This window comes from Archocentrus centrarchus, chromosome 14, assembly GCF_007364275.1.
Source record: "Archocentrus centrarchus isolate MPI-CPG fArcCen1 chromosome 14, fArcCen1, whole genome shotgun sequence".
In the NCBI taxonomy this organism is placed as follows: domain Eukaryota; kingdom Metazoa; phylum Chordata; class Actinopteri; order Cichliformes; family Cichlidae; genus Archocentrus; species Archocentrus centrarchus.
The window spans coordinates 26,896,445-26,923,262 of NC_044359.1; the positions used below are offsets into that span (position 1 = coordinate 26,896,445).

Below are 26,818 nucleotides of genomic sequence, written 5' to 3' on the forward strand. Positions count from 1 at the left end.
CTCGCCGCTCCTGCTGCTTTGTTTCTGGCTCTCTTTGACTCCTGCCATCTTGTCTTTTAATTTCTTTTATTTTCCTTTGTTCGTTTTGTTTAGATATTTTTTTTCTTGTTATTTGTCAGTAATGCAGGGAGGGAGCAAAGAGAAGAGAGATTTAAGTGTTTCTGTTCAAGCGCACACATTCATCTGAGTCACAGCACAACATTAGCATCCCACAGCTCGGATGGGAATATGAGCCGCACTGATGAACGATGTCTCCAAATGAAGGCGCAAAAAAAGATGTGTTTGTTGTGTCCTGCGAGTTCTTTTTCTCATCCCCAAAAGGCCCATACTGTGAAGAAATATCAAATCAGGAGTGATATGTTTTATGGCAGATAAAGTCCTTAATTATCCAGTGTTGAAAGGGCCACAATCAGCTGTCTGACAGTGCTGCCGTAAGTGATAGCAATCTACGAATTCTCCTCAAACAGAATAATCCAATTCTCACCGGGAAGTCTTGATCCAAGCAGGCCAGAATGAGCTGTGGCAAACTTTTAAGTGGCAGCTTTGTGTGCTGGGCACGTATGGAAGATTTAAAAAAGAGAAAGTCAGCCAAAGAAATAAAGTGAAATGCAAATGTGGATTTGCTGTGTCATAATTAAAGGTTAGAAAACTGAAAAGATAATAGGTAGAGTTTTGATTTAACTTATCCAAATCCAAAATGTTCATAGACCTAAAGGTCAGTGAAGCTGAAGTGAGCAGATAGATAGATAGATAGATAGATAAGATAGATAGATAGATAGATAGATAGATAGATAGATAGATAGATAGATAGATAGATAGATAGATAGATAGATAGATAGATAGATAGATAGATAGATAGATAGATAGATAGATAGATAGATAGTCTCTCTGAGGAAAAAAAAAGGACAAGGGTAAGCTTCATAAATGCCTCAATCAGGTTCTCTAGAAATGTAAACACACAGTTTCCACTAAAGCTGATTTCACACACAAATTTTGAACAGCTGTCCCTTCTGTCGTGTAGCCTACAGCAGGAAACGCTCTGCTTTAGATGCATTTGCACTAGAGGAAACACTCCATATGGTTTAGACGAGGGAGCTGCCTCTATGAAGCGTGCACATGATGCAACTTTTCAGGATTTTCTGAATGGGCACGCTTGGCTCCAAGAACCAGTTTTGGCAATTAAAATCAGAATATTCACTCCCCAAAATAAGCGCCAAACCAAACCAAATGAAAAACTGCTTGAAAATTCGACAAGTTCTAATGCTTTGAATATTGGACAGGCCTCCTGCCTGCACAAACATGCATTAGGAGACAAGGGCAGAGACACAAGACTTTTCTTAATTTGATTCTAAGCACTTAAAAATAATTAAGATTAATGTTTCAAAATAATGGAGGAAACAAAATGCAGTCTGGTTATCATAAATATGTTAATTTTATTGAGTGGTAGAAGTACAGAATAATGTCTCACACATCCTTTATTTTAAGTTTCCCATTTGCAAAGTAAGGAGTCAGGCTATGGTAGGCAGTGGACCCAAACACTGCCTGTGGGGGCTGTGGTGCACGTGTGAAAATGGCCTCAAATATTGCTCTATGTAGATGCCATGCTAAAGGCAAGCCATTGTCATTAGTTTTCATGAACAGTGTGAAGGAGCATTTCCTTTTTTGAGATTAGAGGTGTCACATATGCCGGCATGAAAAGCAATCAGCTGGCCAATCACAGAATGTTTTTTCTGTAGGCGCGCCAGCTGCAGAGACACTGCATTTGACTTTATATTTACATTTTGATTGTGGATACTGATGACAGTCAATCACAGAGGCTAAATCACTTTTTAATGCATGTGTTTCCTTTAAATATGACACAGGAAATTCACATAAAAGTTTGTTTTAAGGCCCTTTAAATCTTCCATAGGGCCTATATATATATATATATATATATATATATATATATATATATATATATATATATATATATATACTGCATTTTGCGAAAACTGATTTGCAACCACAATCTCAAAAAAGTTTGGATGCTGTGTAAAATGTAAATTAAAACAGAATGCAACGATGTCCAAATCTCATAAACCATATATTATAACACAGAAAACATATCAAACATTTAAACTGAGAAAGTGGACCATTTTAAGAAAAAAATAAGGTAACTTGTAATTTTATGGCAGCAACAGGCCCGTGTTACGACTGTGTAGCATCCTCTTCTGTTTCAACAACAGTCTGCAAACGGGAAACCGAGGAGAGAAGTTGCTGGAAGTTTGGGGGGGGAATGTTGTTCCTTCTTGTCTGATTGAGGATTCTAGATGCTCAGCAGCCCTGGGTCTTCTTTGTGTATTTTTTTGTTTCATGATGCTCCAAATGTTTTCAGTGGGTGAAAGACGTGGACTGCAGGCAGATCAGTTCAGCACCCTGACTTTCTACTATGATGCTGCTCTACTACATGCAGCCTGTAGTTTAGCATTGTCTTGCTGAAATATGTAAAGCCTTCCCTGAAAAAGATGTCGTCTGGACGGGAGCGTATGTTGCTCTAAAACCTGTAAATACCTTTCAGCATTGATGGCGTCTTACAAGATGTACAAGCTGCTAATTCCACAGGCACTGATGCACCTCCATACCATGAGAGAAGTAGGCTTTTGAAGTGAGTGCTGATAACAAGCCAGATGGTCCCTATCCCTTTTAGTACAGAGGATGCAGTGTCCGTGTTTTCCAAAAATAATAAAAAATTTTGATTCATCTGACCCCAGAAGAGTGGCCACTTTGCCTCAGTCCATTTTAATGAGCTTTGACCCAAGATTCATCAAAGTCTTTTGATGATATTACATACTGTAGATGATGAGACATTCAAAGTCTTTGCAATTTTACATTGACCAACATTATTCTGAAATTGTGTTGCAATTTTTTGCAGATTGGTGAACCTCTGCCCATGTTTACCTCTGAGAAGCTCTGCCTCTCTAAGATGCTTTTTTTATACCCAGTCATGTTACTGACCTGTTCCTCCAGCAGCTTCTTTTTAGGACCTTTCCACTCTTTTGATCCCCCATCCCAACTTTTTTGAGACATGTTGCTGCCATCGCAATCAGATTGGGCTAATATTTTTCATGAAATAGTCAAATGTCACAGTTTAAGCATTTGATATGTTTTCTGTGTTCTGTGTTTATAAAATATGGGTTTGTGAGATTTGAAAATCTTTGAATTCTGTATTTATTTATGTTTCAGACAGCGTCCCAATATTTATGGAATTGTGATGAGTCCTTAAATAAATAAAGGGCTAATTACTCACACAAACTCATGATAGTCACAGAGGTGTAACAATGACATAAGTCATAAAGTAGCGCCTCTCTGTCTGGTTCAGTCTGAAGCTGCTCATTCTTTGTTTTGGTGTTTATGAACATAACCATTTTTTGTGAGGCCCTGATTAACCTAAAAAGCAAAGCCTGTGATGAGCTTTAAATTACTTCTTCTGCTATTATCGGAAGCAACCTTGCTCCTCCATACTGTAAATGGGTCGTTAGAGCTATGGTAGGATGACTGATTTACGCTGAAAATTAGACAAAACACACCACTTAGACAAAGAGGAATTGCCTGTTGAAATCGACTATCTCTGACAATATAAGTAGTTTAAATGGGCTGCAAGCACTCACTCCTGACAACTGACGTCTGCTGTTTTCTACTCCAGCTTGCATGTGTCTGCGGGGTCTCATCTGATCTCTCTCTCTCTCTCTCTCTTTCTGCTTATTTCATTCATTTTTTTTTCCTTATCAATATAAGTGGTATTTACCCATGAATAAATGCCCAAATCTTTCTGTCTCGTTTATATAAAAGCACTCAAATGCTTTGGAACTGGACCAAGTAGGTTAACTGGGTATGTGTTATAGTTTTCTTCTTGTCAATACAATTGTCTTTCTTCTCAAGCACATGCTCTGCTCAGTGATAGATCCTCTTCTCCTCCAGGCGTCCAACAGCTCCTGCAAAACCACCAGGGGTTAAGCAGATGCTCCTCTATGCTGCTTTACTTTACCATGTCGATGTGCATGATGCCTAAGAGGCACTGTCTGTTCTGTTCCTGCCTATTTGCTTATACTTAATCTGGGGGATGGCGAGCGAGGTGTATTTGATCCTGTACTTTGAGCCACTCAGTTGGGAGGTTTAAAAGTGGAGCATGTAATTGGCTCACATTTTTTTAAAGCAGCATCTTTGTGGCATAAACTACCACCTTCTTTTAATCTCCACCAATAGCTCAAATATTTGAAAAACACCAAACGGAAACTTTGCACAGGAGGATGGTATGAGTGACAGATGCTGGATTTAACTGAAGTCTGATTTTACTGCAGCAGTTGTGTGATTTAGCAAATGTTCTGCATAGCAGCTCTGGTTCTCTCTCATCTCAGTTTGTGTACCTGTAGTCGTCCTCTAGCTCTGTTTGAAACAGTCTTATTCACTGTGTGGGAGGGAGTCCCTCAGATGTCCCAGAGGAAAGCTCAGAGTAACAGCTGTGTGCTGTTTAAAGCTGCTGTTTGGTCAAACTAACCAGTCAGTCCATCTTAAAGCCTTCTCTCTGGGAAAATAAAACACAGCATGCAGTTTGAAAATCATTTCAATAACAGCCTTGCTAATGACACTTAGCCAGGCTATTCCTTGCTAACTGTATTTTGGAAAGGAAATGAGACATTAGAACTTTTTTGCTTTCTTTTTTCTTTATAGAATATTGACATTTTATTCATTATGAGTTCAAATGCAAAAAAAACTTCTACCTAATTACCTTTTGAAAACCACTTCTCTCACCTTTAAAAATGACCTTCGTTTCTGTTTTACAATGGGACATAACACACAGTGTTCCCTAAAACTGTGTAATGTGTGGGTCTGTCACTAAGTGAATACCCCTGTGCAGCTAGTTATAGCAATCTGTCTGGAGCATAAATTAGCGAAAATAGAACTTTGTTCATCCTAAAAGAACTTTCCTGTTCCATAGATGGCTCAGAAACTACAATATCAAAATACAAAATGAAAAAATTGAGTAATGCAGTAATACAGTGCGCAGTCTAGTCTGAAGAAATTGCAGAAAATGAAGACTACAGCCTTTGTTACTGCTACCATACCACAGGGGGGCAGTAATAAGTCAGTCTGGGCTTGGCTCATCAGATTTGATCAAAGAACAAGAAATGAAAAAGAAGACAAATTATTTATGATTTATCTAACTCTTTTTTTTTTTTTTTCCCCCCCAGAGGAAAGGCTTGTACTAACTGATCCATGCTGCAGCATCCCTTGGCTTTCTTTGGAAAGCATCCATTTCTGCCTCCTACACATTGGATGAAACAGTCCCAAACAGGCTAAACGTCTTCTTGCTCATTATTTATGGAAGTCTTCAAACATAATTACATGGACTTGGAACTAACTTGGAAAACTCATGTATTAATTAACGTAATTGTTATTTTATAAAGGGTGGGGGGGCACCCAAGACATTTTGATTGAAAGCTCCCTATACACGCTAACAGTTTTAAACAGCAGCTCAGACAAAGCTCCTTAAGGCTCCCTCTTGCTGTACCTGTGTTTACGGTGATAAACAAATACACAAGAATGCCTGGAAGAAAGCTGGGATGACATCCAAAAAAAAAAAAAAAAGTACAGAGTAGAGAAGTGCTGCTCCTACTGTGCTGCTGGAGAAGACCCAGGCCAAATGTGACTGGGGTCCTTTTCAAATGTGCTGACTCTTTAGTTTGTCCATCTTAGCAGTGACTGCTCCCGTCCAACACTCTTTTACTCCCCTCCTCCTCTTTCCTACCTGTTCATCTGTGTCCTGTGTGACTCACATCTCACTCTGGTTGTCCTGGCATTTTTCTTCCACATATCTTTCACATCAGCCAGCTCTGCATGCCCCCCGCCTCCTCCCTCCTCCTCCTCCTCCTCCTTCTTCTCCTTCTCCTCCTCTTCCCTCCATTTAGCGACTCTGCTCTATGTGGATGTCCACTAACATTAACTCTGTCCGCTTCCCTCTATCCTCCCTCCCCTGTTTTGATACAAATATGGCTGCATTTGTACAAGCGAAAAGACAAAGCAAATCATGTAGTTTATGGAGTCATCCTTTGTTTTGAATTTGAATTTGATTTGACTTCCATCTGATTTTGATTTTTACTTTCCTCCCCTCTATTTTCTTTTTTGTTTGGTTTATTTCTCCTCAGTCTCTGGACTAAATATGTAGCGCTGATACTAAAAGAGGTCATTGTCTTTTTCCCATTTCGCTGCGGAGAACATTCCTTTCTCCTTTTTTTTTCTTTTTTTCTTTCTTTCCTTTTTTTGTTGATATTGCATACGTGTCACTGATTGAAATGGAAGGTAGGTAATGCTTTGCCTACGCACGTGATCTTTATGCAGATGAGAATGTGACAAGCACCCTAGCCTGAGTGACGTCAATGTTTCTCTCTCTCTCTCTCTTTCTCTCTTTTTCTCTCTCTCTCTTTCTGTTGTTTACCAATGGTCCTTTAACCAAATTAATTGACTTCATCAATTATGATTTGACTCTTAAAAGATTGGATTACGTAGAGCTCTGGTTTTTCTCTTTCCTCCTTAATTTCATTCTGAAGTCCAGTATCCTGCTTTATCTTCCAGGTCCATTTCTGTCCATTTTTCTTTTCTTTCTGTTCTGGTAGAATGCATTCCTGTTGTCCAGCATCTCTCTGTTTGTCGGTGAATTAGTACATTCGTCTTATGATTTCCACCATATTGATTTCCTCGACTGTTTCTAACAACTGTCATAAGCACCAGTGGTTGTGTTTTCTTATTATTACGCTTAGTTGTCTTCTCTCTAGTGGAGAACAGCTCTTACAGCCGGTGCTTTTGTTGTATCTTCAGAATTTGAAGCAGCTCAGACAGTGCAGGATAATGCATGCGGAAGAGCCAGCTGTATTTGCTTTCAGACAAAAAGCGCCTTTTGGAGATTAACCTTCTTTTTATGGCTTGCTTACAGTGAGCAGTGTATTATTGTGCATCACAAATTTCAGTCCCTAAACTCCTACCATATCACTGATGTCAGTTCTAGTCTATTTTTTGTTCATTGCTTAAAATAAAGGTTCTCTCCATATACAGTTTAACAGGATAAGGCCTGACAATGCTCTAGTTTTCTCTATCATCAAATCCCTTGAAAAGACCAAACCAAACAACAAAGTCTGTCTGTCAGTACTTCCTTTACCTGGTCTAATGTACATATCTGCTGAATGAATGGGGCCCAATAGTTCCATTTCCATTTCCACAAATAGTTTCATTTTTATAAGACTCCAGTTTCAACAAAAATCTGTTTTATTTATAAAGTGCTAGTTCACAAAAAGAGTTGTCTTGAGACACTTTAGGCTGTAAGATAAAAGCCCTACAATTTTGCAAGTAAAAAAAAACAAAACAAAAAAAAACAAGATAAGATGATCCCATGTGAGCAGCGCTTGGTGACTGCGGGAAGGAGGAAGAACTCCCTTTTAACAATAAAAACTTCCGGCAGACCCAGGTTTAAAGGAGGGAAGCCATGCAGGCTCGATACCAAAGTGCAGATCAGTGCTAAACGTCAACAAGCTTACATGCTCACAGTAATGATGCTGATGTTTAGCACATAAAAAATTATACCACATTTACCTTTTTAGTTTGCTAATTAGCATTTAACACAAAATACAGCTGAACCTGATGGGAATGTTATTATTTAATAGGAATTTGGTCACAAACTGAAGCACTGGATAAACTGGTTTTTAATATTATCGATGTCATCAGTTAGTAACCGTGACAATCTAGCTAATCTAGTCCACTGAAACTGAAACGATGGTGGTGCCAGACTGTTGTAAATACCATGATAATCCATAGTTTACATTCTTCTGTCTTGAGCAAAATGGTAAACTGAAGTTGCCATTGCCAGCGTTAGAGCCGTGCTAGTGGCACAGTAGTCTCATAATATTCTCTTTGAGTAAATGTTTCATGTCATGGGAGCTATTTTTAACCGCTTTTGATGGAGTAGGATCTCTGAGACCTATTGCATGTGAATGTGTGTGCTTTCTCCAAAGTAAACTTCTCTGCCCATTTTCGTGCCAATGAAGAAACATATCGTCCAGTGAAGCAACCGAATTGCCTGCCATGCTAGGATAAGTTAAGTGCAGTTATTCAGGACCACTAAAGTCAAAAAGATGTTATTTCCATCTGTAGTAATTATTTTATATTTAGCAACATGGTTTGTTCTGGGACCTCCCCACCCTTCTCTAGCTGGGTTCCAGGTGGGTTGCAAAGCAGCTTGCAGATGTGAAGCAGCTGTGGGCAGGAAAACCCAACCAAAAATAGCACACTATATGCAAACTGGCTGCTTCATTACTTTGGTCTTTTTGTGGGATTTACAAAAGTATATGATATTGCCTGCCTTATCCTTTAAAGCATTGCTAATTTTTGTTAGCTTCGAGGACATTCCTGATGCTAAAACTTTGTTCATTAGTGACCCCACCCCCACCCCCGAGCCCCCTCAAAAAAAAAAAAAATAATAATAATAATCTCTGATTCTGGTGAAATGTGGTTGTTGAAGCCTAGGCAGTCTGAGTAATAACATAACACTCAATGTTATGAAGCAACAGCTCCAGTAGCAACAGCTGGAACTACATATAATAGAGTGAGAAATATAAGTGTCCTGTATGAAAGAGCCCACAAGCACACAGAGGTAGTTAACCGGTAAACATATCAGGCAGTGAAGTAACAGCTGTCTCATGATAGCACACTGAGAGCAAAAAGGTAAAGAAAGCATCTTTAACTCTCACCAGCCAGTTGCTCTGTGATGATTAGGAAGGTGACTGGGCCCAGAGGATTTACTCTCTGTGTGAGGGACTCCCTGCACATTGTGGTTTTCCTCTTTGCTTTTGAGTTCTTTTCTATTGATTTCCATGCATTGTCTCATGAGTCACTGGCAGGGAAGGGTTTTGTGTCTTTTTCTCTTGCATTTGTGAATCTAATGATGCACTTATGTTGCCCCACTTTTCCCTTTTCTTCATACCTTACCTACTAAAGGAGGGAATACCACTTTATTGGTAAGTGGATGTTAACCAGAAGGGAGTTAAACAAGAGTAACCATATAAAAAAAAAAAAAAAAACAAAGAAAATGGGTCGCTGTTCACATCTCAGCAATTGTCTTCAGGAAAAAAAAAATCCAGAAAGAGAAAATTGAGTAGCAGAAGATTTGTTTTCTGATTCGATTGATTCAATAATTGTGATCTTTATTTTGTTCCTTCCATTTCTGTGATGTTCCGTCAAGTTGTCTTCTCTTTCTGTTTTCTTTCATTTTTTTTAACCATTACTGAAAAACTGAAGAAGTCCTCTGTTTCTACTCTACAAATCTGTAGCTCTGTACTTTCTGCCTCTGCTCTTAAACTTATTTGGTTCACAGTTTTGTTTTGTTTTTTTTCTTCCCTCTCTTCCCCCTCTTCCTAGTTTTTTTGTTTGTTTTTGCGATTATGATTTCTTCAACTCATTATGGTTTTGCATGCCAAGTATTGCATGCGCTGCACCATAGAGGACTATCTATAAGCCATATGGAGAAAACCTAGATCTTTTCTTTTAGATGTTTACCTTCTTTTGGCAAGTACACCGTAGCTCTCAATCACCAGCCTGAAAACTCTCTGATGCTATTTTTGTCCTTTTTTCTTTTTTTTTTTTTTTTTCTTTTCTTTTTTTTTCTTTTGTTGGTCGTCCTTTCTCTACAGAAGCTCCATATGCTGACTGCCAGCTCTGCGAGTATCCAGTCATCTCTGCTGAGAGAGCACAAGCTCCACAATGCCCCCATCAGGAGCCAGACAGGAAAGATGTGTGTGCCAGAAGAGGCTGGGAGTGTTGATGGCAGGGGCACCACTATAGGGAGCTCTGTAAGCAAGGCGTCAGGGAGAAGAGGGGGCCAGAGAGGCCAGAATAAGAGCTCCCACTCCCCTGCTCACAGCAGCAACTCGACCCACTCCCAGCACAACCACACCCACAGAGGGAGGGGCTCTCGCCACCAGAGAAAGTAAGCCTTCTGTTGTAGACGTGCAATTTCAGGCTCCTATCGCTGCTGAAACTGGCCACTCTAGCTTTGCCACTGAGACAGAACTGTTTGACATTTGCTGCATTATACTTCTCATTACCCCAGGACAAAAGGTGGCCACTCTTCCAAGAGGCACCACCGATCCAGTCGGGGTCAGGCACACCACCGGAGCACCTCTGCATCTCCGGGGCGGCAATCGCACACGTCAGGCAACAAAGTCGGGAGCAAGGCAAACCTCCGACAGCGCAGCAGCTCCTGGAGCAGCGGGCGTTCATCCTCGCCCTCTGCCTCCAGAGACAGAGGCCCCAGCAAGGCCAAGTCCCCACACAACAGACAGAACACCTCCAGGTGAACCACTCCCTCATATCTTTCAGCCTACAGATTTTTTTCATGCCATCGCGCGCATTGTCATTGCTGTTATGAATACGGTCTGTGTGTCCCGCAGAGACAGGGAGAGTCCTAACCGCTCTGACACCGACAGCCGAGCTCGCCGCCGCTCACGCAGCTACTCACCTATCCGCAAAAGAAGAAGAGATTCCCCCAGCTTCATGGAGGCTCGTAGGATCACCAGGTAACACCGCGTGATTAAACAGCTCCCTGTCACATCGTACGTGTATTACGACTCTCTCCTGAGTGGACTGAGCGTCAGAATCATACAGCAGTTTCTCTGGTTCTTTCTCACAGGTCCGATTTTTATTTTCATTAGCAGCTCTTAAATATAAGACACTTTAATGCATTATAGTTAGAATGTCTCCCATAATTTTGCAGGCTTGTACTCATGCTGGGGCCAAAGTCGTTCTTTTATAGTTTCAAATTACAACAAAGAAATAAAGTGAAGGGATTTTGCTCCTGTTTTAAATCATGACTGGTAATTTTTTAAGAAACCCTTTATGACCCATTAAATCCTTTGTGTGAAGTAAAAATGAAAAACCGCAGGCATAAATGGATGCAGTCATGCACTCTGGTAGACAAAGAGACGTCAGACACAAAAGGTTACCTCCTCCTTTTAAACATCTATTTCAAACTTTCTAGCAGCATTATCAGGGAAGTGCTTATTGTGCTTTATTAAGCATTAGATATGTTTTTTACCCTGCAATCATGTTTCATTTCCTTTAGAGATGACATACTTTATGATACCGTCCCTCATTGAATAAGCTTTTGTTAACCTGTAACTACAGCACCTGAGATTAGAAATAGAAACTTTATAAATACTGGATAAATTCAAAAGCAAACATGCTACCAATAAAAACTGCAGATGAGTTGGTGTTTCTTCTCAAGCTTCCTGTGCTGAGCACACAGTGATAACTGAAGCTTAACCTAACAGGACTATTAGTATGATTTTAATAGGTAAAACAAACTGAAACTGTAAAAAAAACAAAATGTGCCTTTTGGTGATTATGTATGTAAATTGAAATCAAAGGCTCATCCAACTTGTGTCTCAGGTCGTGTAAACGAATGGTCAAAACAGAACAGAAGATTACCGTTTCCACCTGAAAACGTTCATATGTAAGCAGGGTCTCAGTGGCGTCTATGGGCCCACGTGCCTCTGTGTACTTCCAACAATGTCTGGGCATCGTCCCACTGAGACGGCGGATAATGTCTTGGGGGATCAGTGAGCTTGTGTATAGTCTGTGGCACAATTTGGTAGCATCAGATGGCATCTAATGGCATCAATCATCTTCCAGGAACTTGCCAGACACATAAAGCGGGGCATTGCCCTGCACCTGTAGGGCCCACCGGGACTAGCATAAGGTCTGACACTGAGTCTGAGGAGTTCATCTTCGTAGCTAACAGCACTCAGGGTACAGTTGATTTCACATGTGGAAGTCTGCGTGACCCTCCAAAGATATGCCTCCCCAGATCATCACTGAGCCACTGCCACATCGGTTCATGCTGGATGATGTTGCAGGCAGCATAATGTTTGCCAGATTCCAGACTCTTTCATGTTTTCACATATACTCAGCGTGAACCAGCTCTTATCTGTGAAGAGAACGGGGCAGCAGTGGGAGACCTGCCAGTTCTGCTGTTCTCAGGCGATGCCAGTTGAGCTGCATGATGCTGGGCTGTGAGCACACTTCTCCCTGAGGACGTCAGGACCTCATGCCACCCTCATGGAGTCTGTTTCTGACCTTTTTGTCAGAAACATGCACGAGTAGCCCGCTGGAGGTCAATTTGTAAGGTTGTGCTGCTGGATCTACAGGCTTGTCCAACTTTCCTCGTGTAATGGCCCGTCTCCCAGTATCTCCTTCACACTCTTGATTCTGTGCTGGGAGACACAGGAAATCTTTGTGATGGCACATATGATTGTGCTGTCCTGGAGGAGCTGGAATACCTGTGCAGCATAAACCATTGCAGGTACTGTCTCACGCTACCAGTAGTGACAATGACACTAGCAAAAAGCATAACTAGAGAAACATCAGTTAGTTGCAGTGGTCTGTTGCAAAACCAATTCCCTTTTTGGGGGTTGCCTTGTTGTTGCCTCTGCAGTGCACCTGATGTCACTTCCATTTTCACCAAAGCAGGCGAAATGGATTCAGTATGGTTTATGCTTTCTAACTGGACAGACTGACATCACTAAAGTTTAATTGACTGTCTGTGATGAACAAGTGTTCCGTAAATTGTTTGAGCAGCATTAGTGTGAAAAAGTAACAGCCTTTTTGTTTTTGCCAACAGTCACACACCAGAGTCTCTTTTCTGTTGGCTAAGTACAAGCAACAGTTTGGAAAGTGTTGGCTTAATCCAAAGAGGGATCAAGCAAATAACCACTTTGCTGTTTCCTCTTTGCTTGCAGTCTTTATTCTAAGCTCAGGTAACTTTGTCTTGATGGATGTGTATATTTTTAAAAGTACACTATATCACCAAAAGTATTCGCTTGTCTGCCTTCACACACATGTGAACATATTGAGTAACATCCCATTCTTAATCCATAGGGTTTAATATCATGTCGGCCCACTCTTTGCCACTATAACAGCTTCAACTCTTCTGGGAAGGCTTTCTACAAGGTTTAGGAGTGTTTTTTGGAATTTTTGACCATTCTTCCAGAAACACATTTGTAAGGCCAGACACTGATGTTGGATGAGAAGGCCTGGCTCACAGTCTTCGCTATAATTTATCCCAAATGTGTTTTATCAGGTTGAGGTCCGGACTCTGTGCAGGCCAGTCAAGTTCTTCCACACCAAACTCACTCATCCATGTCTTTATGGTCCTGCTTTGTGTACTGGTGTGCAGTCATGTTGGAACAGGAAGGGGACATCCCCAAACTGTTCCCACAAAGTTGGGAGCATGAAATTGTCCAAAATGTCTTGGGTCCTTTGGGCTGAGCCCAACTCCTGAAGAACAGCCCCACACCATAACCCCCCCCATTAAACTTTACACTTGGCACAATGCAGTCAGACAAGTACTGTTCTCCTGGCAACAACCAAACCCAGACTCTTCCATCAGATTGCCAGATGGAGAAGTGTGATTCATCAGTCCAGAGAACACGTCTCCACTGCTTTAGAGTCCAGTGGTGGCGTACTTTACTCCACTGCATCCGACGCACTGAATCACACTTGGTGCTGTAAGGCTTGGATGCAGCTGCTCGGCCATGGAAACATATTCCATGAAGCGCTCTGTGCACTGTTCTTGAGCTAATCTGAAGGCCACATGAAGTTTGGAGGTCTGTAGTGACTGACTCTGCAGAAAGTTGGTGACCTCTGTCCACTGTGACCCTCAGCATCCACTGACCCCACTCTGTGAGTTTATGTGGCCTACCACTTCATGGCTGAGTTGCTGTCATTCCCAATCACTTCCACTTTATTATAATCCCACTAACAGTTGACTGTGGAATATTTAGTAGTGAGGAAATTTCATGACATCCTATCACGGTAGCACGCTGGAATTCACTGAGCTCCTGAGAGTGACCCATTCATAGTGCATGCAAATTTGAGATTTGAGGATCTCAAAGTGTAGAACTAGTCACTTAAATTAATAAATGAATTCAGTTATTGCCCTCATTTATTTGAAGATTTAGTGATTTGTAACCAAAGTGCTTCAATACAAGATAAAACATAATACATAAGAAAAATGACATAAAGTGAAGTATGATTAAAATGGCAAAGCATTTCACTGGTTTATTTAATCTATTTATGTGCTGATTGGCTGTTTCATGTATACAATGTAATTTATTGTTCAATTCCATTTCAATGAGTCTGTTTAAAAGCATTTATTAGGCTCATCCACACTCAGAGCATATTTGTTTCCTGCTTACAGCTTTGACTTCTTATTTTATTCTCATTTGATCATTAAATTGTTATCCATAGAAGTGCATTGAGGTGCTTGCTGCACTTTGAATGCAGTTAATTATTGAGGCAAACAGAGAAGAAGAAAGCCCACCCCCCCCTGTGAAATGTGTTTCAGTCTCTCCCTGTGTCACCTCTGCTCCTTCACATTCGAGTGTAAATAGTCATGGGTGAAATGTGTGTACTTTGTCATCTTCCACTTCAGTTCTAAAGGTCCTGACACCAAGACAACGGGATGCTGCTGAACTCAACTGCTGCCGGCTAGTTACCCTGGTAACAGTTGCTGTGCAGCAGGACCCTACTACTGTGACTCCTGAAGTTCGGCTGAGCAGCAAATCATCAGAGCTCCCCTGAGTAAACATGGCCTCCTCCTCCTCTGTCCTTTCTCTGCTCCTTTGTCTCCTTCCTGACACTCACTCCGACTCTAGAGCTGCACCCTGCTGTGTTTCTGAACTAATGTTGTAATGCGGGGATACAGAGATTAAAGCGCTATCAAGGTTTATTAGAATGGAAGCCACCTTTATTGTTCAGGCTGTTGATTCCCGCACAGATATAGAAGACAAAAGCTGGGGTGGAGTTATCTACAACGCTGCTCATGAAACAGACCTTGCAGCAGCAGGGATACCTTGATAGCGTTTATCTCTCCCTGCACTGTTAACTCTTAATATTTTTTCTGGGTGTTGGCCTCCACTGAGACGATGAAATTCTTTATGGAGCTAACAGCTAATTACCTTACAGGAAGTACTTCCAGGGTGGCTATTAACAAGGCAATCTAAGCTTAAGCTTCAGCTAAAAACAAGCATTTTTCCGCTGTATGTTTGCGTGAGTGTTGTGCGCGCGTGTGTGGTTAAACAGCTTCTTTTTTAACCCACATAGGTGCTTTCTTTCAGATCCTGTACTGATCACAAGTCATCACTCTGTGACCTAACACTGATTGGCCTGATCTTGTTTTAACACATCATGAGTTTTACATCTAACCACAGGAAATATGGTTAAGATGTCACCGACGCTAACTGGTCAAACCCTTATTTTTCCCCTTCTCCAGCGCTCGAAAGCGGCCCATCCCATACTACCGGCCAAGTCCTTCATCTTCCAGCTATGACAGCAGCCCGTCACGATCCAGCCGCAGCCACAGCCGCAGCTACAGCAGCTATAGCCGCAGCAGAAGCCACAGCCGGAGCCACAGCAGGAGCCGGAGCTGGAGCCGAAGCCACAGCTGGAGTCGCAGCCAGAGCCGGAGCTGGAGTCGCAGCAGGAGCCGTTCCCACAGCCACCACAGTTACTACAGCCGCAGCAGCTACGGCAGTCCGGGATTCTGATCTCGACCAACAGGACAGGAGGAGAAAACAGAAACATTAGGAGAAGGAGAAGTGCGGTTATATCTGCCGCACTCCAATAGAATCATTACGTATCTTTAGCAAGCCCTCAGCAGGGGCCGCACTGCTGTACGGTCCAGGATCCAAACTCCTCCACCCTGGATCGTTCTGTCTCTAACACAGAGCCTGGATCAAAGAGGAGAAATGTATTTTGATATAGGACATTACCATGAAATTGGCTGTCACTGTTCATGTCTTCACATCTACAAGGTATTCAAGGAAAGGTTTTTTTTTGTTGTTTTTGTTTTTTTACATGTCCAAAACGAATTGGCTGAGCCCAAAGAACAAATCTCACTGTATGTCAGCACTTTCCTTCTCATCTTCCACACAGCAACCAAAAACGAATTCACTACAGTTATTTAAATATATATATATACATATAATATATATATATATATATATATATATCCTAAAAATAGGGGCTGAGTAGAAGACAAAAAGAAGACAGACAAACAGTTTACTGTACATTTCAGAGAATCATTTTTTCCTTCATCATGTACTCATCATCCCCAAAGACTTCCAGTTCATCCAAGCACAGAGATCAACAAAAGTGAGAACAAAAGAGAAGTCAGAGGATGAATTGGGAAAAAGGGGGAAAAAAAGAAAAAAGAAAATGAACTGTTTTTTTAGGAGAAAATGGTATTGCATAGGTTTGTGTGTATAGATGTAAACTCTGGCTTTGTAAACTATGCACTGTATATTCCATATAGTTTGAGGAGGTGTGTTAAGCATGATGTATCAGGAGAGACTCAAAGGACCTGATGGAAATGAAAGGTGCCCGCAGGGTGGCTCTGTGCCCCCCCGACCGTTATATTACCTGCATACAGAGGTGAATGAAGCAGGAGGGGGAGGGGCTGTGTGTGTTATGTACTTTTACTCTCTTCCCTGTTTAAATAATTATGTTCATTATGCTAATCCTGTGCGAATGTGTGTGAGTGTATGTGCGTGCGCGCGCGTGTGTGTGCGCGTGCTCCTTTGCAAAGATCAACGAGGTAATGATTTACGTGAGCTGCTGTATGGTACTGTACTGCAAAAAGTCTCCATGCACACATGTGAGTTGACCTCAGCTATTTATAAAACTTGCTGTATTTATTCATTTATTTATTTATTTATTGTTTAATTTATTTATCATTTGGCTGTGAAGCAGTTGGATCATGCTTTAGAGATGAGTTTGCTGCGAGATGTGAGAAAAAAAAACCAACTGTACATGTCCACGTTATACACAAAAGCAGTTTCTTGTCTCAAAGGCTTGCTCCCATTATCAGATTAACGAGCAGTGTGCAGATTCACTGCTGCGCGTGTGAGGAGCTCTGATTTGAGCCAGTTGAACTGAGTGTTCACCCACAGTTACTCCCACGTCTGCCATTATCGCATCCCCGGCCGCTATAATGACTCATAGTAACGCGGGGCCGCTGTGGCTCTGCCTGCACTGTGGGAGGAAGAGGGCTCAGCCTGGAGCAGCCTGAAGAGTCTATTACTCTACTGTACATTTCCATACTACAGTCCCTTGTATAATCAGCCACATGTTTCTAGCAGAGGTCCCCTGGTTACTGACTGCAAAAGAAAATGAGTGGTAGCATAGCAGACACTGTGTCTGCAGCTCCATGAGGGCGGTTAACAAACAGGCGATACAATCAGGGATCAGCCTAAGTCTTCCTTACCATTCGTCCGGTCTCATGCACATGCATTTCCTGTGTAACCAGACTTTAATCCAACTATGATACTCTGCAACCTGACCATTTATTCCAAGTATAGCATTGCCCCTTTGGTTCTGCAAATCATTCTTTGTATTGTACAAGTTATTATACCTGACAATAAACAGAAACTAATGGGGAAATGATCCAACTCTTGATTTCTTCTCTCTGACTTTAGGTGCAGTGATGATGATGTCTTGTAGGTGCTGTGCAGGTATTTTCCTACAGATGGCACTGATGAGAAGCTGACCGAAAACATGAAACCTCTCTCTCTCACATGGGCTAGAATTTTCTCCAGCTGTGGGGAATTACTGAAAGCTTGAGGCAAATGAGGACAGAGAGGAAGATGTGGGTTATTTTAGAGACTGATATCAACACCCTGTGCTATAACTTTGAAGGATTCAATTTCTTACGCTAAGAGCTGAGCTAAATCTTCCACAAATCAAATACAAACCTAAGCTTACAGTGCCATATACCACATAAATGAGAATAACCTCCATTTCCTCTGCACACTTCCTCTAGAGTTCTCTGTTATTGTTGCTGTTGTGGCTGGACTGTCAGGTTTTGTTAGTTTCTCCTCTTTCTTTCTCACTAGACAGAACGAGATGGAGGCATGTCCCTGTGACACCTGCTCACATAAGAACTGCATGTTATACGTGTAAAGCTTAATAGACAATTTACACAGCAGACACTTTGACTTGTCATAGCAGGAAAAGCACTGGTGGACCCAAATGTAATTACCATTGGCACGCTTTCATCAAGAATACCAGTAAGCGTGACAATGAGCAGCATGGACCGGACCAGGACACGTAAAACCAATCAGCTGATTTTAATGTCATCCCTTTTACAGATGTGTTTATCCAGAACTGCGGAAGAGTTATTTCCATTCTTTTTGCATCCAAACGCAAGGTAAGTGCACCAAACTCTTCACTATCACTCTACATTTTCCTCTTCTTGGTAATTCATACCTCCTGCTGACAGCTGCGCAGAAGTAAATAAAAGCTCTACGACAGCTTTTTGGAGCCTGGGAGCTCATGTGAACTCTGTAACTTACTTTAAGCCTTGATCCAGTAAACAATGCCTTTTTGTAGCTCCTGAAAGTGTGAAGTTGGTGGGAGCATATGTGACGTACAGTAAAAATGAACGACTGTCAGGTTAACAGAAGATTTGAGAAACTGCAGCTCATTAATTCCCTGTTTGTGATGTGATCAGACACTCATCTTACAACAGACAGGTGTGAATATCGTGGATTTTCCTCCAGTTTAAATGGGGCTTCTTGTGAGTGCAAGTCATTTCCATTCATGATATTCTGCTGTGTATTTAATTCAAGGCTGACAGTGTTTCATAGTGTTGTTAGAACTAGCATGTTACCTTGTGAGTGTGGACTGTCAGAAGCCTCCCAGATTCTTCTGGCTCTTTGGGACGCCCAGAGAGAGGCTTGCGGGGTGGGGTGGGGGGTTTCAACACAGCATGGAGGGGGAGGGTTTAACAGTGCAGTGGGCAGCTGTAACATGGGAGGGCCTTCCTGTTGGATTCCATTCCAGTGCTACCTCTGCTACAAATAGATATTCTAGTGCTTTCCCAAAACATTCTGGGGGCATGAGGTATGGGGCTTGAATCAGAAGGGCGGGCTCTGCTGATAGGGGTGGTGTCAGTGGCTATAAAAGCTCTCAGCTGAGAGGCAGACAGCATATTAAGAAAAGATTTTCAGAGAGGCCAAAGGGCTCTTCATCTGCACACAGCAGCACTCCTCTGAAGCTTTAAAGAAACATCCGGATCATCATCACCATCATGGCTGAGAGACATATTCCCTTCACCTTGCTCCGCAGCCCGAGCTGGGACCCATTCCGTGATTGGCACCAGAGCAGCCGTATCTTTGACCAGGCCTTCGGCATGCCCGCCCTGCCCGAGGATGTCGCCACATTCCCCAGCACTCACTGGCCGGGCTACCTGAGGCCCTCCATCCTGGCCCCAGAACTAATGATGCCACATGCCCCTCTCATGCATCCAAGCCACTTGATGGCTCAGCAGGCTCAGGCTCGGGCCCTCTCCCGCCAGTTGAGCAGCGGCATTTCAGAGATCAAACAGACCCAAGACAGCTGGAAGGTATCACTGGATGTGAACCACTTCTCACCCGAGGAGCTGGTGGTGAAGACCAAAGATGGTGTGGTGGAAATTTCTGGTGAGGACTCGTTTTGTTTCTGCTGCTCTGCTTAGTGCATGATTGAAAGGTCACTGAGTTTTATGCCCTTACATACTAAACACCTGAGGCATCATTTTCCCATCAGGGGTTGCTTGAGTGGTGCACTCTACCTTACACCTACATCTGTTTTTCCTTAAAACACACTGGTACTGGTAGGTAGGCGGAACGTCTCACTTGCTGTACTTAAGTGTCTCTTTTTCTTATGCAAAACAGAAAGGGATGAAACTGAACAAAAAGACACAAGATCAGAAGGCAGGAACCCTTTTTTTTCTATGTCGAGCACGAGGCAGTTACATAGTTACATAACGTCCTGAGACAATAGAGTAATGTGTTCAAGGGCCTGGGAGGGTGAGGCTGTAAGCCCACTGGATGTAAAACGAGACAGTTCAAAATGTGGGAGCTCAGAAATGAACACAATGCAAAAACAGCCTCACTGGTCATCCAGAACATGCAGGACCAAAGCAAACCTGAACAAAGTGTGGGATCGATCAGACAATAGCTTAGTTCTCTGAAGCCGTGTGCTCTCTCTGCTTGCTATTTCACAAAGGATCTCACTCTCAGAGCAGGGGATTTAGCCACAGCTCATCCCGTGTGTCTGTTACTTTAAAAGGACTGCTGGATCTTGTCCAGATCCAGGGTCCAGTCCCTGGCTGTACCCAAAATCTCTGCTGAGAGAGACCGGACCTCATGACAAACACCAAGATAAACAAAGCATGCGATTCAGCACGAGTGGAATTTGCCACCTTATGTTTCTCATATGTCACCAGTGAACCGAGATCATATTTTAAACATGACAGCTTAATGAAGAGTTTTGTAAACACACCAAAGTGCAGCCTCTTCATAGCTGTTGCTCCAAACTAATGACCCTTCACAGGGCTGTTGGATAAAGTGGTTGCTCGGCTCAGCCAGGCACACTCTCAGCACAAGCAGCTTGGTCCTGCTGAAAAGGGGACAGCTCCCTGAGGACTGCAACCTTTATCTGCCCGTTGTCACAACAAACATATTACTGTATTTAGGGCCAGAATGAAGGGCAGTGTTTCAGCATCACAGCAGGGCATCTGAGAGGAGAGAGGCCGATTAAGTCTGGCGAGGATCTTATGTTCCCGGTGGGGTCATGTGACTGTGGCTGTGCAGGAGGAAAACCTAAATAGCACTGAACTGTATAACTGTATAATAGTAAACCAACATATAAGCAAGCATCTCTACTGGCTGCATGTAAAGGTTGTGGAAACTAGTGGAATACAAAACATAAATGCATTCTATAATGCACTCTGTGCACCAGGAAACAGGTGCATTTTGTACTGGTCAGTCATGAAGGTGAGCCAGCACTCACAGCAGCAGGGTCCCAGAGCTAGTCCAAATAAGCTGATGTAGCTCTTGTTAAAGTTAAAAGATGCAGTAGATCCAGTGCATGAGGTGAGTGATATAGGCAGCCTTCACATAATAAGATCAGAAATAGTTCATTCATCCCAGATTTAGGAAATTCATCAAGTGTTGAAAGTGGAGTGCACAAATTAAGGCTTGGATTAGTGGTATGAAGTCATGAACATCTACATGCACTGTCCTCTCAGCAGGTCCATTTTAAAACTACGAGCAAGCTATCTTCTTGCAGAACTGGCTCTTTATTTAATCTTTTAGTCACTGCTCCTTATAGTGAATGCATCTTTCAGTCTAGGGCCACATTTAGCTTGAAGTATTTTGTGTCCATAGGTAAGCACGAGGAGAGGAAAGACGAGCACGGCTTTGTGTCCAGGAGCTTCACCAGGAAGTACACGTAAGTTTTTCTTAGTGTACTAGTTTTTTTTTTCCATTAACCTGGTTAATTAAAAGATGTGCAGTATGCCAGCGACTCACTCGAAGGCTGTAATATTTAGAAGTAAAAATGGATTTATTGTGGCTGTTGGGTACTGGCTTTGCTGTTAATGTTTATGGTAGAAATAAATTTCCTGGCTGGGTTCAGATTCCTGCAATGATTTTTATTTATTTATTTTTTGATACCGTGAGTCTCTTTAGTTTCGGGTTGGTCCGGCCTGTAGGAGGCTGGCTGGGGGCTGATAGCTGAATTTCATGCTCTGAAAAGCAGCAGCAGCCTCCCAGCACTTCATCCTTCCTCTGTGTAGTTTTTAGCTTCGTAGGGCTCTGCTGCCATCCAGGGGCCATAACACACACTGAGCTGCTACTGAACTGTACTGATTTTACTAAATGTTATTATCCTGTCAGTTTTTGACTAACTTGTATCACTAATATCTTTTTCAGTAAGGAACAACTTTTTTGTTTTAACTTTGGACCTAATTGTGTCTTATTGCACCCTCACAGCCTCCCTCCTACTGCTAACATCGAGAAGGTGACCTCTGCCCTTTCTCCTGAGGGGGTGCTGACCGTGGAAGCTCCTTTGATCAATCCGGCCATCGAGTCCTCAGAGACCACGATACCCGTCAATGTCGAAAGCAAAGGTGGTGTGGTGAAGAAGTAGGAAGAAAATGAGCAGCCCCCCCCCCCCCCCCCCCCCCCCCCCACACACACACACACACACACACACACACACACACACACACACACACACCCTCCTCCACACATATACTCAAATATGTGTGTGGAGTAGGGCAGGGGGGATATTCTGCATGTAGTGAGGTAAGGAAGCGGCTTACTGCTCTTCATAAACCAGGCTTATTCTCATGCCAGGGAGAAGAGAGCGAAGGATTGCCCTCACTCTTCCCTCTCGCCTCCATCTCTGGTAATGAGCCTACCCCAGCTGAGCGCACTGAGTAAACACATCTGCACCAGTGCCATATGCGTGCTTTTCTGCTGTAATTACACTCTTCAACTCAATACGGGATATCTCAGCTTAGCCCCCACTCACAGCTTCTTGTTTCTTTTTCTTCCTGACTTCCACACACACACACACACCCCCTCTCGCTGCGTGTTCAAGACAACATCATGATGGATGTAATAGCAGCGAACTTGACAATTAAGGAACCATGAATCCCGGGAGAGAATCGGCATACACACCACCGCTCTGAGGACAGAACAAGGACCGTTTGTGATCTTACTGTGGTGCAGACTGGAAAAAGACTGGTTTAAGCCGAGCAAACAGAAAATAAAAAAACACACAACACACTGAGTCTCTGCTGTTTATTTGCATTTGACAATATTGGTGTTTAGCTAGATAACTGAACTAAAAAGCCAGGCGTCTTCTTGCTGCAATAACTCATACTAAACTATTCCTCTTATGGTCGTCGGTGCCAAAGAGAGTCAAGTGAAACACATCGGCCCCCGCGAGTGCAAGCAGCTCATCACCAAGGAGACGCGCCATCACTGAAACATTTTGATATTTAACAACGGCGACCCCATCAGGCTGTCTGATCCCTCTGCACAGTAACACAGTGGGCTGGGTTTTCATTAAAATTGTAACACACTACATGAATAAAACATTACTTAAACTTTTTATTACCGCGTCCCCCATTAGGTCAGCGACTACAAGATTTAAACTGATAAGGACTTAATATACTATTCATAATATGCAGACCATGAAGGTATATGAAATGCATTTCTTAAAATGAATCCCAATCAAGTGACCTGCAGCGGGCGGGACCCCGTTCGGTGTGCGGATCCTTACTTCATTAGTCAGAGAACAAGTGATGAGGCTGCTGATGTATGAGGTGGATGTTATATGTACAGAGAAATACAGCCATCTTTTCAGCTGTGCATCTACACTGACAACTCCTAAATTGCATAATTCCATCATATGGAACGTCTGTATTGAATTATTCATGGGCAAATAGATACATAATTGATGGAGATTTGCTCTGTTCTCTTGACTGAACAAGGTTGTTTGAAACCATTGCACCAGGCATGGATGCTACTGGGGACATGAAAATTTACAGTGCCTGCTGAAGCCAAAAAGCCAGTAACTATAAATCTATAGTTTATTTCTAGCTGTTCCGGTGGCTGTGAATATGTTAATATATAAGATAGAAACAGACAAATAGCCGCTGGTTTACAAAGTCCTGTTTTTTAAGCCTCGAGCTGAATATTTTGGCCATCATCATCATGTGCTTGGCATCATGAGCACACTCACAATGTACCAACCTGTCAATCACAAGGTAGGCCTGCCCTAAAGCATACCCTACACTAACGTCCTTTTTAAACTAATGTGATCCATAATGTTCAAAATGAGCATCACGTTGTATGTGCTTGAAACTAAACACATCAGGACAGTGTTTGCTGAGGTCATGAGCCTGGGAGCAGTAGGTTGTTTTTTTTTTTAACAGACTTCTATTCAATCAGACTTAAGTTTGAACGTCACCTCGTGCTGGCCTTTAGAAAGAATACAGGCCCAAAGCTGCATCCAAACAGGAAGCAATTCACAGCAACGTGGTAACCAGACCACAGAACCCCACACACACACACACACACACATACACACACACAAAAATGACCGCTAATGACCAACCAACTTCAAAGCAAAGCACGGCAAGGAAGTCGCTCCCTGTGTGGATGCATCTTTGGCATTGGCTTGACTTTTTCAAACTATAAACAATGTCCATCTTTTATATGCTGTCTTTGTGTTGAATGAAAAATGCTATACCTTGAAGGCCAAACATACTTTAGTATACATTTGGTCACTGGGATCATGCGATGATTAACTTTGAAGAATACATTTTCTTTCAATACTTCAGACAGGTTAGCACTGTGGCCTCACAGCAAGAAGTTTACAATCAGAAACCTCCTGGATTTATGCAAAGCTTGCGTGGATGTTGCCTGTTGGGTTATCTGGTGATTCTAAACTGGCCCCAGGCATGAGTGTGAATGGTTGTCCGTTGCCCTGTGCTAGGACTGGGATGGAATTGGGAATCTTCCAGGGTGTACCCTGATGCCCACTGTCCCTGAATTTGGGTTACTATCTCAGGATTGTATTTTAAGGTTATTCATTCATTTATGCTTATTCAATACTAAAATTTTGATATTTAAAAAAAAAAAAGGGTCAATAGCAGTATATATCTAGTCCCAGCATTCTGTTTTTGAATGGCTGTGTTGAAAGTATAATAGAGAATAACTGTGACATTTATAAGGTTTTCAACTGAATAATAGTGCATCTCCCACAGAGGCTTTAGCTCTGACATATATTCAGGTGAGTAAGCCTTTTAGAATCTGGTATACTTAAAGTGACTGCTGAGGGTATGACTGCTGCAGTTATGTATGAAACCATAGGCTATTTTATGGTATCACATTGAAGCACAGCTGAGACTTCACAGGGTCTCTGACTTGCATCCTTGACTTTGCCAGATATGACATCATTTAAGGGGAGACACCTCCAGCAAGACCAGTAGGAAAAGTGCCCGAGATTTAAATCCGATCCCATCTTAAGGGTGTATACTAAGACCTTATATAAGTAGGAAAGCGGACACAGTCACGAGTTAGGTAGTGGAAGCAGGCCATCATCAAACCCTATAGAGCTCTTTCCCAGTTCTACATGCACTTCTGTTAATGCTCATCCCCTTCCAGTCAACTATGAGTCAATGCAGAGTGAATGGAAAGCTACAGCCCTACAACTGGTGACGTACTGAGTGGCTGACTGTTTTCATCACTTCTTTTTCTTCCTCCCTGTAACCTTCCAGTCATCCATGTTGTATGCCAGCTCACTAATGCACATACTAACTCCACTCTGAACTCCAAAGCTTGGAGGGGAGATCTATTTATAGAACGCTGTGCTACGCACTGAGCCTCCAGCATGTTGTATACTTACACAGTTTAGACAGCAGGCGTGACCTGGGTTTTTTTTTTTTCCCCCATATGGACACCTGCTTATCAGCTGTTATAATCTTGATGTGAGCTATTTCTCCAATGTTTTTCCAATATATGTGCATACACACTCTATGTATGCAGCAGAGTGTGTGCTCGCATCTGCCACACAAGCGTTCTTGATTCACGAAAGCCAACACTGCCTTAAGATGAGGCAGCAGTCTCTAAACCACTCAGCATTACAACTTTTCCTCTTCCGTGAGTCACCATTTCCTCCCATTTTAATGCAGGCTTAAATTATTCATGCCAATCCCCATCAATCCAGAAACTATCTAGACCTTAAACCAGGGAAGTGCCCTATATGAAGAGGAGAAGGGCTGTAAGCATATTCACACAAATACAGTGGAGAATCTGTGTATTCTCTGGCAACAAATATTACCAGAATGGTATTTCAGGAATTTCTGTTAAATGTCTCCTTCTATTAAATGCAGATGCTAGCTCTCTGTAAATCTTCACCTCAAATAATGTCACCAGATTTTACCTCTTGACCATGTTTGTGGCGTTGGTCTGGTTTATTGTGTCAACAGCCCATACATCCATACATAAAATCAGTGTTCCAGTTTGGTGAGTAACATTGTAACATTTTATGCTGCTGCAGTTGCCTGCGGTTTGTAAGGAAGATGCCAACTTGTCTGCAAACACTCACCAACTACACGCAGTGAAACTGTGAAGAGTGAAAACTGGAAACAGAGATGGTTTGCCTTCAAAATAAAAGTTGCGTCTTTTGAAACCGTTGGTTAGCTTTAAAGGGAGTTTCACTCAGTGGTTAGTTGTCAAGTTTTCGACTTGCTCTGTACCAGATCAACACGGTGAGGTAAACTGCCTAGGACAGGATTTTGATGCAACTTTTGAATAACACAAAATAAACCCCAAGCAACAATTATGTTGGGGAGTACTCGTTTTTCCTTCATGACCAGTGGTTTCCCGGTGGTTGTATATCAGTCGCCAGGCCTGTGAGACTGGGGCCTTGTTCACTTGATCCTACTTTGTCACGTTTGTCTGCAAATCCTCAGATTTAGTTGCTCATTAATTGAAGGTGCTAGATCGTTCTGACCTATTTTAACCCCTGGCTATATCACTCTATTAAAAGTGTTGCTAACTTCATATGTAGCAATGCCTTGAGCCAAATGACCGTGCTAACATGCTGATCCTAAGCAGGTGATTTTACTAGGTTTACCATTTTCAAAAGGTTGTTAGCATGCTAACATTTGTTTACTAGTGCTAAACACAGAGTATAGTTGGATCTCATACAGTGGTTAGCATAGTTAGCAAAAGTTCACAGAGCTAATTATTTTCTTTTGGACTTTCTAGAAAAATAAATCAAAGACAAAGATATATTTAAGTAAAGTACCAACATCCAACATTTGCTGTGTACAACCTACACTAAAAAGCTTTATACTGATGGCAGTGACTCTCTTGTATAATTACCACAGGTG

At 42.3% G+C, this 26,818-nt stretch overlaps 2 protein-coding genes across 2 annotated transcripts in view; both read left to right on the top strand.

Moving 5' to 3' along the window:
- srrm3 (serine/arginine repetitive matrix 3) overlaps positions 1-17,523 on the top strand; it is an 89,868-nt gene extending 72,345 nt beyond the window's left edge. Inside the window, 7 exon segments of the mRNA XM_030745516.1 lie at positions 6,251-6,285; positions 6,287-6,336; positions 9,022-9,041; positions 9,714-10,009; positions 10,133-10,375; positions 10,473-10,598; positions 15,353-17,523. Of these exon segments, the coding sequence (XP_030601376.1) occupies positions 6,251-6,285; positions 6,287-6,336; positions 9,022-9,041; positions 9,714-10,009; positions 10,133-10,375; positions 10,473-10,598; positions 15,353-15,626 (1,044 nt within the window). The 3' untranslated portion in view covers positions 15,627-17,523.
- A 1,506-nt stretch (positions 17,524-19,029) lies between these two features.
- Positions 19,030-22,697, top strand: hspb1 (heat shock protein, alpha-crystallin-related, 1). The gene is made up of 4 exons (XM_030746269.1): positions 19,030-19,559; positions 21,291-21,354; positions 21,897-22,076; positions 22,117-22,697. The coding sequence occupies exons 1-3, from the start codon at positions 19,169-19,171 to the stop codon at positions 22,051-22,053; spliced, it is 612 nt and encodes a 203-aa protein (XP_030602129.1). The 5' UTR covers positions 19,030-19,168; the 3' UTR covers positions 22,054-22,076; positions 22,117-22,697.
- Positions 22,698-26,818: the final 4,121 nt, after the last annotated feature.